The 14,002-nt window shown below is 36.6% G+C and overlaps 1 protein-coding gene and 1 pseudogene across 1 annotated transcript in view; one reads left to right on the top strand and one right to left on the bottom strand.

Moving 5' to 3' along the window:
- The window catches only part of Cdkl5 (cyclin dependent kinase like 5), a 169,996-nt gene that overhangs the window by 62,350 nt on the left and 93,644 nt on the right, over positions 1-14,002 (bottom strand). The window contains exon 4 of the mRNA XM_027927442.3: positions 874-919. Coding sequence (XP_027783243.2) covers positions 874-919 — 46 coding nt within the window. The remainder of the gene's footprint in view (positions 1-873; positions 920-14,002) is intronic.
- Positions 9,950-13,953, top strand: LOC114085982 (small ribosomal subunit protein eS27-like; annotated as a pseudogene).

The raw sequence follows: 14,002 nt of genomic DNA, 5'->3' as shown, positions 1-14,002 counted from the left end.
GATAGGCATTTATGTGAGTTTATATGAACAGGAGAGAACAGAAAATGGAGTACCTTACATTAGTATAACAAAGTAGTTTGTGATACTTTTGTTTTAGTTACATCTAGTACAGTATGTGTATGGACACTAGGTTAGGATACAAATGTATTTCTACTGGAGTTCTCTGTCTAAAAAAATGTGAAGAAACACTCCCTACAACTCCTTAAAGGCCATGCAGATTTTCATGATCAGCTGGCTATCTTTGGCCAACAGTAGAGATTAAAAACCAGATAAATTACTAAATGCTATATTTTAAACTTTCTTTCCCAGCATAGAGTAATTTCAATATTCTATTTGAAATGGTCTAGATGTGTGATGAAGACCTTCAAAGTATGCTATTTCTTCTCAAAAAGCTTTTATTCTTCAAATGAGTGATTCTAAATATAAAATCACCCCTTGATACTGTCTCTCATTATTCTTGTATTTCTAACTCTGACTAGGAGCTGGAGAGCACAGTAACCAGTACAGAAACCTTTCACAAAACACTAGCTATTTGTGTGACTCGGAGAAGCATTTACTTTAAATCAGCCTTTTCATTTTAATTATATTTGAAAACATTGTAGATGACTTCTATACAGACTTTGAAGCAAGATTTCCAGTGTTGATTGTACTGTAAAACACATGATAAATGTTCTAATATCAGGATACATGAAAAGATTCATATGAAAGGAACTAAATTTTTCAGCCCAAAGCATGATAATAAATAAGCTATATTCACTTTCTGAGATGATGTCTTTAAAATCTTAGGAAAAGATAGGGTCCAACCAGCTAAACCACATCTTTCCACACTTCCTTTACAAAATCTTAAGAAGGAAAAAAAAAATACATATATACCTTCACTGTCCTTGAATTTCTTGATTGCCACAATTTCATGTGTTTCCTGCAAAGGAAAAAGGCAGAAGGAAAGTCATTCTTCAATGGTTTTCCAATTGGGGAACCAATTACCTGGGGGTATATTCTGGGACAGAGTAGCAAGAACCCAGAAAGAAAGAAACCAGATCCTCCTCCTTCATAGCCCTCCATTTCTTGGTTCCAAAACTCTCTTTCTTACCACACTGTAGACACGGTCAAGGAAGGTGAAGGAGAAGGGGAAGAGGAAAAGGCACAAACAGTTGAGATGGCAATGGAATATGCATGAATCATAAACTAGAAGTGTTGATGTCTTCAGGCTACTCAAAAGTGGCAGGATATAAAAGGAATAAAAATAGTATAAAGGAGACATCAAAAATATTCATATAACCCTTGCTACATTTTCGCATATTTTCTTCCATTAAATTTTTCTCAAATTGGAATAGCAATGTAGTACATCTTGTTGTATGTTGCCTTTATTTCACTTGATACTATATAAGCAACATTTTGACCTGTCATTATTTTTAAAACCACCATTTTTAATGGATGATTATTTAACCAGTCTATCAATGAATAACTTCAATACCTGCATCTTTATTTCCATAAGGTACATTCTGTAGCAAGACAACTGGTTCGATTATATATATCAATAATGTTAAAGGGTCCTGGGCTGGGATTGTAGCCCAGTGGTAGAACACTTGCCTAGCAGGCATGAGGCACTGGGTTCGATTCTCAGCACAGCATATAAATAAGCTAAAATAAAGATCCATTGACAACTAATATATAAATAATGTTAAAGGGTCCTAATACATATTGCCAAACTGACACTGAAAACTGTATCATTTCACAGTTCCCTTCAGCAGTGTATGAGAATATCCAGGCTACAACCAATGCCAAATGACATATAATTATTTAAAGAATCTCTGGAATTCATTGAGATTAGAGAAGTTTTCTTTTTTTTAATCACCTGGTTAGTGCATTGAGGTCTACTAGGGTAAATTTTTTTTCCTAGCTGATTCAAGGATGAAAAGTTGTTACCAAAATTTCCCCAGGTTGACTTGATTATCAAACTATTTAGGATTTTTGTTGTTGCTGAATATATCTTGTTATTATATAATCAAATTTATTAATATAGGCCTTTGTAACTAGGTTCACTACTCTTATTCCCAAACTCCTTATTTAACTTAAGTGTGGCTGATATTTATCCATATTTGTGCGCCTTGGTATTTTAATAATTTAATGTCTTTCCTTAAATCTGTATCTATTTGTAATTTATTTTAATATGACATAATGAGGGAATCTAGATTTAATATTATTTCTAAATATAGAATCAATTGTCCTAATCCCCTTCAGTATGGATTTTTAGTTCTTTCTTATATTTTATATTCTCACATACATATTCTAGATTTGCTTTCAGAGCTTTCTTAGTCATCTCCAGTTTAGTCCTGTGTAGCCTACTATTCTTATGCCAGAACCAGTTGATATTATTGGAACCTTAAACTCCTGAATTAACCTGAAGTTACAAATCCTGATCTTACGTTGCTTTGTTAAATGAATTTATTTTTGAGATTAGGTTTTGGCTGTCAAATCTAATTTAAAATTACACACACGAGAGTGATTAAGTTCATCTATATTTATTTACATATTGAATTGGCTTCACTGTTTACCAACAGCCTTTTTCTTCTACAGTTTTCACAAATTTTTGTGAAATATTCATTATTGAGTGAAATATTTGCATTATTTTTTTACTCAGCCAGAGTGGATTGCTGAATGGCTTTCTGAGGAAGTATCGTATTTTCCTGAACATCCTCACGTGTGCATGGCAAGTTCGCAGAAGGAAGGGGAAGTCTTACATTCTTGAAGAGTCCCTGTAAACTTGTGTGTACTGCAAAGCCCTGGAAGGAACCATTCACATCGCTGACAGGAAAAAATCTATATATGCTTATTAAAGCAACTTAAAGGCTAATAGGAGTGGAGTGTCTTGCAACAAAATCCATATACTATATACTTTTCCAAGAGGAAGAAAATTAACGGTTTGAAAAGAAAGACTGCCATTTTCAAACACAAAGAAATTATAGTAATAGTACATGAGGCTCTAAATGGGGAACAATGTCCTGATGGTCTCCAGTATTTAGTGCTATAGAAAAGTTGTCTGTGGCCAATTTGGCTTTTGTTCTAATGTAGATAACTTATTTTTATTCTCTGCCTTATTACTTTTAGAACTTCTCATTTTCCTTGAAATAAAAATTTGAAATTATCGGAATATATCTAGAGGGGAATGTTTGTATTTTTTGAACTAATATTATCTCAAGATCAATGAAATTAGAATAGTTTTCTTCTAACGAACTTAGTTTTCACTATAAACCTCAGGGTTGCTTAATCACTGAGCCACATCCCCAGCCTTTTTTACATTTTATTTTTGAGACAAGGTCTCACTAAGTTGCTGAGGCTGGCTTTGAACTCGTGCTGTTCCTGCCTCAGCCTCCCAAGCCACTGAGATGACAGGCATACACCACTACGCCAGGGTAAACCTCAGAACTTTTAGGTGGATCTTTTGTAATTGTTCGATATGCTTTGTTCACAACTGCATCATTTGTGCCTAGAACAGCAGGCACAGGGTAGTTATGTTGTTCAATATTTAATGAATGAACAGTTAATGAGAGAATTACTCAAAATGCTGCACCAATTTTGTTCTTTATTGGCTCCATTTTAGGTTTCTTGATCTTCTTTCCTTATCTCAGCAGCCAACTTATGCAATTTTTGCCTCGTTTCAGTTTGTTCCATCTGTAGAGGTCATATCTTCATAGTGCTCTTTCAGGAAACTAAGCAGATGTCTCAACTTCATCTGCTTCTTACAAAGAAAAAAAAAAAAAAAAAACATCTTCAGATCTAGGTGCTGCCACTACAGGGCAATGTCTTCTTTGCCATGTCTCTTCACAGGGCCTCCCCTCCATTTTTTTGGCTTCATCATTACTAGGGATGAAAAAAAGAGCCACCAGGACTGGCAGATATCTGGCAGCAAAAAGAGAACATGGATTCTTCAGCCATCTGAATTTCAAATACAGATTGATGTAGCCTGAGCCTGATTTCAAAACCTGGACTCCTAGCAAAGATTCTTATTGAGCTTGGCTAGTCTGAGGCTGGACTGCCTGGGCACGGTTCTATGAATAAAAAGTTGGAGGAGCACATGCCACTTGCTGTTTCCTGTGTGGGATCTAGAGAGCACATTTCCTAGCACAGCCTGCTCCCACACTTCTCTGTGGATGCTATATGCCTCTTCTACTCCTTCTCTACTTCTTGTTTTACTGTATCTGGGGGCATTTTAGTCTCTGAAATGATCTGGAAATATAGATGCTAATGTGGCATAGTGAGGCACTGAGAACTCCAGCTCCTTGCTGTCCAGCCTCTATGGGCATGGATCCAAGTCTTTTCCTACTCCCTTTGGATATTTTGACCAACTTGGGTTCACAAAGGTGAATAAATAGCATGACATTCAAGACTAGCCTTGTTAAACCATTCCTGCTAATGAAATCAATTCTCCTTGCCAATAATCTTTGATGGATTTTTTTTTTTTTTATTTACAGAACTATTACGAGCTCCTGTTTTTCTTTTTAAATATCTTCATGGATATTTAATAGAAAGGCAGGAGGTGATCACATGCCAAGCTTTATTACTTGTTCCACCACCACCCAGAGATGACATACACAACATAGGTGTGGACAAACAAGAAAAATACATGACAAAACACCATGAAGAGGGGCTGAAGCTGTAGCTCAGTGGTAAAGTGCTTGCCTTGCATGTGTGAGGCACTGGGTTCAATCCTCAGCACCACATAAAAATAAATAAAGATACTGTGTGTTCATCTACAACTAAATAAATATTTTAAAAAAACATGAAGAACTTGTGTTTTAAATTCAATTTATTCATGAAAGCATGCCATTGCCCCCACAACGTCTGCAACAGAATGTCACCAGCTGTAGTTAACAAGATAGGCATAATTTGCTATTTGTTTCAGTGCCTTGCTCTGTATAAATAATGAGGTAGTTAAAAGCTGGTATTTTAAGAAACAAATTAAGAATGTGATAAAATATATCAGTAATCCATTAATGATAATCCCATGCTTCATCCTTAATTCTGTATCAAAAATGGAATTTGCAATACAAAAAGAAAGACTAAGTAAATTTTAGATAAAGGTTCCTAAATTATACTAACTTCATGAGAGAAAAAACTATATTAAGGCATTTAACAGTTCCCAGAATAAATTTTTTCAGCAGAAAGAAAAAAAAAACAGGAAGAAAATGAAAAATGATATTAGTAGTAACTAACACAGAAATATCTGGAGGACCTATAGTTAGTTCTTTCGGTATCAAGATCTCCACCTCAGGGCTGGGGATGCAGCTCAGTGGTAAAGCACTTGCCTAGCATGCACAAGGCCCTGGGTTCCATCCCCAGCACTGCAAAACAAAAACAAAACCCTACCCCATAAAAAACAAGCCTTGATCACCAACCAACGAATGAACCAACCAATCATATTGGACAGAGACCTGGTAACTACTCCTGTTGTTGACTACCTAAAGTTTCTGAGTCACCGTTTTATTCTCAGTATTAATTTTCCCTTACTTAAGATTTTGGCAAAGGAACTAATTGGTATTAACAGTCATAAAATTTACTAACTTATTTTAGAATGCAGTTATGTAAGAATGCTCTGGAAGAGTGAATTCTTTAAACTGATCATACACTGTGTAAAGAAGCAGCAGGAGTCATTGTATTAAATGTTTTGCTCTCTAGGTTAAAAATCCAACATGCATCATGAAAGAGGACGGACAAAAATATTGATTCTATTTTATTCTACTATTCATGGATTAAGCCATTTCAAAGGTTATACTCTACAATTCATTCTTTAATTACTCTCTGAGGAAGCCCTTCCTTGGGAGAAATGCTTATTTCTTCATCTGAACAGCAAGGAATACAACCTCACAAGTATTTTAAATATGTTTATATGTAAATATCCTAACAGTCTACCTGCTTTCCCATTCTCCTTCAGCAGGAGCAAAACCATACATACATAGATACCATTACTTTGTAGACTGATATGGCATCCAAGAAAGTAAGCTCTATTTTCAATTATTTTTAACGACTTTTGTGCCAGGCCCCATGCTAAGGGCTTCCCCTGGATTATATTATTCAATTCTCAAATCATCACTCTGAGAAAGATTTTATGCGTGTTTTAGAGATGAGGATACAGAGTTCAGTGAAGTGTCAAAATTATCCTAAGATCACACAGCTGAGACATAGGAGAGCTGACATTTGAAACTCAGTAACATTGATCTGGGATGCTATTTCACAACCATGACCATGCATGTAATACTGCCTTCACAAACCATATATGTAAATTATGTTGTGGAAAAGGATAGATTCTAAAACATTCATGCATACAAACATCCTCACAAAAATACACCTTCCAAGGAAGGATCAGTATTTCTCTTCCACATCTCTCTGAAAAAAAAAAAAAATATATATATATATATATATACACACACACACACACACACACACACACATACACACACTAGCACCAATAAAAATTTCCAAATAGTTTTTTTGTTGTTGCTGTTGTTGGTTTTGGTACTGGGGATTGAATTCAGGGGCACTCAACCACTGAGCCACATTCCCAACTCTATTTTTATTTTATTTAGACACCAGGTCTCACTGACTTGCTTAGGGCTTCGCTAAGTTGCTGGGGCTGGCTTTGAATTCGTGATCCTCCTGTCTCAGCCTCCCAAATTGCTGGGATTATAGGTGTGTATCACTGCACCCAGCTTCCAAATAATTTTCTAACAATACCTGTTATCATGTACTTACAATTCCACGTAAGTATTTCACTATTTCCATATTTATTATTTTATAGAAACCTAAATTGTGAAAGAGACATCGTTTTTTACACTGAGTAAAAACCATAAAATGAGAGTAACTCAGACTCAGGATACATTCTATATAGCAGGGAGAATACAATAGAGCTAATGTATTTGCCAAGTATCACAGAAATTTAAAATATCGTCCATAATATGCAATGATAAAGCTAGATTTCTTCAAGAAATCCTGTAGCAATTGTGACTTTCTTTTGGTGGGGGGGTGCTGGGGGTTAAACCCAGGGGCACTCTAACACTGAGTTACATCCCCAGCACTTTTTATTTTTTATTTTGGGACAGGAATTATTAAGTTTCTGAGGCTGGCTTTGAACCTGTGATACTCATGGCACAGTCTCCAGAGTCACTGGGATTACAGGTGTGTACCACCACACCTGTCCGTGCCTCGTATTTTTTATTACTTGAAAATTACCATAGTTTGTCAATACTAAAATTTAAGTATTTCAGACCAAATCAGAAAAGAAACAATTTAGTATGGCCATGAAGGGGAGCATCTCAAGATGTTCAGCTAACAAATGTCTACTGGGCTTCTGCTTTAGGTAAGGTTTTCTGTTGCATCCTGTGTTTGACATGAATAAGGAAATGAAGCTGTCTCAGGTACACAGAAGCTTACAACCTAGTGTGTAATAATGCATGACAGGAATTTAAAAATGCAAGACAAAAGTTGAAAAGTACAGTAAAATGTTGTATAATATGCCATGGGAGTTCAAAAAAGACGAATCATGCAAATATATAGAAAAACTGTACACTTCTTTCAGATTTAGCAGCTGAACAGATCTTGGCTTATTTGCTTCTGATCTCTCTCTTGCCTTTTGAAATGTAAAATGTCATAAATGCCATTCCCATTCCCATTCCCTCTCCTAGAGGTAACTTCTATCCTGAAGTTGGAATTTATCATTCCTATCACACATTTTTGTTTCTACAAATGAATTCAATCAAAAATGACTTCACTATTGTTTCGTACATTAAAAATCATGTAACTTTCATGTTACTGTATATCTTTTTGCAACAGCTTCTTTTTTAAAATATTTTTAGTTCCTGATGGATTTTTATTTTATTCATTTATTTATATGCAGTGCTGAGAATCAAACCCAACGCCTGACATATGTGAGGCAAGTGCTGTACCACTGAGCCCCAGCCCCAGCCCCTTGCAACAGCTTCTTTTTAACATAACAATGTGCATCTGAAATTGAAACCTACATCTAGTTCAGTGGTTCTCAACTAGGGCAACATGACCTCCCTCCAAGAAGTCTGGGGCCACTTTTTGTTGTCAAATAGGAGAAGGGACCTACTGGCATCTAGTGAGAACAGGATCTGCTATACATCCTACACAGGACAGTTCCCACAACACAGAATTATCCAGCATCAAATGTTAGTAATGCGGCTATTCATTTTAACTAGTCATTTAAAAATAGTTCATTCATTAAACTATTTTTTCATTTTAACTATGTTGTAATATTCCCTCCAGATATTCCCCTTTTGAGACTGGTCACTTGTTAAGGACTTGTCCACCAACTGATGGGGCTGAAATTATGTGATTTCTGGCAAAACTTTGATGAAAATATTAATATATTGTAAAAATAAACCTTAAACAAAAGAGATGATTAAAAGACCGGTTCTTCAAGAATTATTAAAACTATTAATCCTGATGCTAAAATGTTCACATTCATCTCATTTTTCATAAAGTAATGATTACTTTTACAATAACTCTGTGACATGGTCCATTAAAAATATTATAATGAAATATATCTTCAAAGATATATGAAAACATATTATTTACTTTTTTGTTAAAAATTCATTTGGCCAGGGGCTGGGGATTGTGGCTCAGTGGTAGAGCACTCGCCTAGCACGTGCAAGATGCTGGGTTCAATCCTTAGCACCAAATAAAATAAATAAAATAAAATAAAGGTATTGTGTCCAATTACAACTTAAAAAAAAAAAAAAAGACTTAAATTCATTTGGCCAAAAACAAATTAAGCCAAGTCCTGGTAAATCAACATCAATAGCTCAAACAATTGTCACTAAGGTTTACATTATGGGGCTGAGGTTGTGGCTCAGCGGTAGAGTACTCGCCTAGCATTTGTGAGGCACTGGGTTCGATCCTCAGTGCTACATAACAATAAATAAAATAAAGATTAAAAAAAGGTTTACATTATGGAGATATCACAGGACACACTAGTATACACTCTAGACAGTTTACAATTTGAATTTATTTGTATACTAAGAGTATACAAAAACTTACATTTAAAAAAGGAAAGACCAATGTATTTACTTCATGCTGAGTAAGCCTCTAAAAGGAGGCTAGTCTAATGGAAATATTAATACTCTATCAAGAACGTGAGATAGCACACAGACAAAAAAGGCAGGTGTGAGAAATGGGATCTTGTCACAGACTTCCTACAGAAAAGGTCTGACTTCAAGTTAAGTCAATGATAAAATTCCTACATAACAAACTCTACTTTCTCATTTATTTCCATTAAATATAAAATTGCTTCTACCCTAAGATGGATCTGCCCTATTTGAATCTTCCATTAAGATGTAAAGTGTGAAATATTCAGCCAGAATGCCTATTCTCACATCTTCCCCCACTAAACCTGGGCCTGACTTCTGTCCCATATCTCAGTGAACACTAGCCAAAGATTTAGAATCGCTCTTTACTTGTCTCTTGTCTGTTCCTCCAAACCCATCCAGTCTATCACCATGTGGCAGTAAGTTTTTATTTTCTAAATCTGTTTTCCAATTTACCTGAATGCTCCTATCCCTGGTCAAGCCCTTGGTACTCTCACCTGGAGTACTGCCTCGCCTCCTTATCCTTCTGTGTTTGCCCCCAGCAACCAGGCTTTTATTTGAAATTGGATATCTGATTTCATGTCACACCATTCCTCCTTAAACTCTCCCCAAACTCCACTGACCTAACAACTATAAGCAGCCTCTCCAGGTGGCCTGTAAGGCCCATCAGGGTTCCAACCACTGGACATCCCTCTAGCCCTCTCTCCCCAGATATCCCTTGCTTGCTGAGCCCTAGTCATTCTTGCCATTTTCTCTACTACTACAGGGTCTGTTCCCTTTGCCCTTGCCCCACTCAACACTCAATGATCCCTCAAATCCTGACTCAGTCTGCACTTACTGCAACCATGAGGAGGTCTGAAGCCCATCTGCTTTCTCAGCACAAGCCTCCTCCTTATAACCTGCTCTCTCAGCACAAGCCTCCTCCTTATAACCTGCATCAAAGTTCCACCTTTACAGATGTATATGACCAAGATCTGACTCTATGTCTTGATCAAGGTCTGACTCTACCACTAGACTGCAAGTTTGTGAGAGAGGAAAATAACTGTATGACTGGGCCAAAAAGTTGCTCAGCAAGAAAGATGAAGAGCTGGTCCTTGCAAATGTCTGACTATACTGCGTCACCAATTCAAAGCACAGATCCTGCTGACCCAGCTCATCTTTCTTGTTGAGCCTCATTTACTAATTCCACCACAGCTTAACGGAGAAACACTTTTTTTCTACCATAATAAAATTCATTACTTTCCTTGGTACACAAGGAAAAACAAGCCACTGAAGAATGCAAGCCACAAATGCACTTGGTTTTTTTGTTTGTTTGTTTTTAAAGGACAGTATATTCCCTAGGAAACACATTAGGATAGATCTATTCTTCTGTGCTTTAGAAAGTTTCAAAAAACAAAGACAACACAGGAGACATAATATAAGACCCAGAAGTCCCTCAGCAGGTAGGAATTGAAATCAGTTCTTAAAAGTTCAGAAAGTATGATACTGTCTTGATTCAAACCTTCTTTTGTTACTTGGCTACTCTGGTCTCCTGCAGATCTTAAAAATGCACTGCAAAATTCCTATTACTTTCTTTGTCAAAAACTTCTTTCACACCAGTACCATAAAATGGTTGTGTTTATTATGTTGCCAATATGTATCAAGTTATAGCAGAGGTTTACTAAATTTAAAAATGAGTATTCTGTGATTTATTTATACACCTGAAACAATAAAATGACTCTCTTTCATTGTCATCTTTATTCCATTCTGTAACAAAACTAGTAAGATTTCTTCTAGCCTGACAAAAAGTAAAATGAAAACAAAGCCATTACATAACTATGAATATGTCGATTTGCACTGTCTGAGACATTCCCAGTGGGAGAACAGTCATGAGATTGGTAACTGGTTAATATTTATGTTGCTGACAGTGCTGTATAGTATCCTGGTCCCCAAATACTCAGACCACTGGACTTCCCACAGTACTTATAATGAAGCCTTGAATTATTTTTATTTACACATTAAAAGTGAAACTATCTAGTAAGGCTGAGACATGGGACCACCTACATACTTGAAATATAAGAATAAAAACACATAAAAGTCTCAGACCATTTCATTGATAAATGCAAACCCACATACCAAGTCAATCTTTTAAAATATTTCTAATATGGCTCAGTATAACTGTTATCAGTGGATTAATACCAACCTGAAGGGACACTGGCTGATAATGTCAAAGGATGAGCTAAGTGGGCTAGTTCACACAAAACTATACACTGAAAATGAGTACATCTTGTTATATATAATTAGGTATACCTTTTTCTGTTCTTTCTTTCTTTTTTATTTTTTGTGGGCTGGCATTGAACCTAGGGCTTTATACATGCTAAGCAAGTGCTCTACCATTGAGCTTTATTTTCCAGCCCTAGTGGGGTGGATATACATTTTTCATGTATATTATACCTCAATTAGGTTAATTTAAGATGAATCACTTATAAATAATTTACCTCACAGATATAGATTAATGTGCTTGCTACCCTTATGTTCATATTATAGACTAGGTAGTTAATAAGATGTTCAAAAACTAAAATGTATTTATTAAGATGAAAAAATGAGATACCTAAACCACAATTTTTGCTAATCCCTCTGGTAGAGCAAACAGTGACTCTTTTTGTTTCAATTTTATTTTTTAGAAGTAGTTAGACACAATACCTTTATTTTGTTTATTTTTATGTGGTGCTGAGGATTGAACCCAAGGCCCTACACGTGCTAGACAAGCGCTCTACCACTGAGCCACAATCCCAGCCCCCAGTGACTCTTTTTAATAAAAAGGGATATATAAACTGGGCATAGTGGTGCATGACCATAATTCCCAGCTACTTGAAAGGTTGGGGCAGGAAGATTTTGAGTTGGAGGTCAGCCCGGGCAACATGATGAGACTCCATCAAAAGAAAGAAAGAGAGCAAGAGAAAGGAAGGAAGGAAAGGGAGAGACAGGTAGATTTTCAATACACTCTAGCTCCATATTACCATACAAAATGTGAGATATATTTGATTTTCACATAATCCACACTTTCATGCATTGTGTATAAACGCTCTGAAACTACCTTGTATACACCAAATTCAGACCATGGTATGACAGCAAATGAATGAAAATTTCAAAGACTATGTAGTGATGATGCCTGTCAGACTGCATTTAGTTTGGTGATATTAACCATCACACCTATACAGCAGATATTATACAACTGGGTTACTATTTCATTTTGCCCTTATTTTATAATAATGAAGAAAGAGATGAGAAAATCAAAGTCCTGCTTCTAGTGATCAAGTAACTGAGACCAAGATAGCATTAATTAGGTATGCCAAATACAGGCAATCTACAACCTCAATCAGACAATCATTGAACTTAAGCTATATTCAATTGTGAGCAAAGAATACAAAATTTAAATTTAAATGCAGAAAATATATCCTCAAAGATTATCCTGTTATAACAGAACAATAATTTACAGCATGCTAAACCTAAGGTGTACCAAGAAGGTGGGGCTTTTCAATTTTCTGTAACCAATTTAACTTTGCTTTTTAAGCATCCACTTTGACTTCAACTTACATTCTATAGCAGCTAAGTCCTTCTGGTTTATAATCTCTTTCTGGTAAATGCTCAGTTTTTCACACTTTCTTCCTGCTTCTATCAAGATGGCAGCTGGGTGTATGGATATGGGTGGGGCAACAGAACTTCACAGAAGGCAGGGAGGGGCTCTCAGGTCTCCAAGACGAGGTTCCTTCTATTTCAGATACAGACCTGCTGCTGCTGCTGCTGCTGCTGCTGCTGCTGCTGCTTACCACGGGAGCTATAGAGACTCTGGTGTCTCTTGACTTAATGCCTAGGAGTCTGGCCCAGTTGTTTAGGCTCCCTCTCAATTTTATTGGTGCTGAAGATATCCAGACTCTATAGTCTCATTTATACCTGACACATGCCCCTCAACACAGCTTCCCCACTGACTAGTACACTGGCTCTCAACTCAGCTACTTGGGGTGTGCAGTATCTTTGGGATCCTTAGAAGCCACTCACAAGCTAAAGAGGCCAAGGAGTCTTCTCTCAATCTAATCACACCCTGCTTCATTTCCTTCTGCTGTCACTACTGCAGATGTAATAAGGCAACTCTACAGGTGGTTTCTTCCCCAAGTTCCAAGAGGGGAATGAGGCATCAGCTTCTTTTGCTTTTGGCTTTACCCTCAACATCCCCAACCCCACCAACCAAGAATTTCAGGTTTTTTTGAGATGGTTGTATTGAGGAATGTTGAGACAATTCCTCCTGGCCTCTTGCCTGCTCTAACTCTGCCTCTTCTGCCCACATTGCTTTGATACCTGAAAGGGCTGTCTTTTGTTTCTTCTTTAATTCTCAGCAATTTCCCCTATAAAGTGGCATTCATGCTATACTCTCTACTCTCTCCTGGGGCCATGACAGAAAAAAATGTAAGGAGACAGAAACCAATTTATTGACCAAAAATTTATTAACCAAGTATTCAAAAAATATTATCCCTATTAAATATATAGATTCAAGTATAGTGATAGAAGAAAAAAAAAAGAAAGCCTTAAGCCTTTTCCCATGGTGACAACCTCCCCATAAGAACATGCCTCTTGCAAAGAATCTCTTCATCCCTCTCCAAAAGAGAAGAAGAAACCCAAGAAGCAGCACCTGGTGTTATTCCTATTTCATAGATGTAAAATGCCTAGGGTGCTCTAAAATCACCACCATTTTTAGCCATGCACAAACAATAGTTTGGTGTGTTGGCTGCTCCACTGTCCTCTGCCAGCCTGCAGGAGCTTTAGAAAAGCAAGGCTTATAAAAGGATGCTCCATCAGGAGGAAGCAACACTAAAAGCAACCTGAATAAAGATGAGTGGGAAAACATCCCAATTAACATATTT

This window comes from Marmota flaviventris, chromosome X (assembly GCF_047511675.1).
Source record: "Marmota flaviventris isolate mMarFla1 chromosome X, mMarFla1.hap1, whole genome shotgun sequence".
Taxonomy (NCBI): domain Eukaryota; kingdom Metazoa; phylum Chordata; class Mammalia; order Rodentia; family Sciuridae; genus Marmota; species Marmota flaviventris.
Note: the sequence above shows the minus strand (reverse complement) of the source record. Positions and strands in the feature narration are given on the sequence as shown.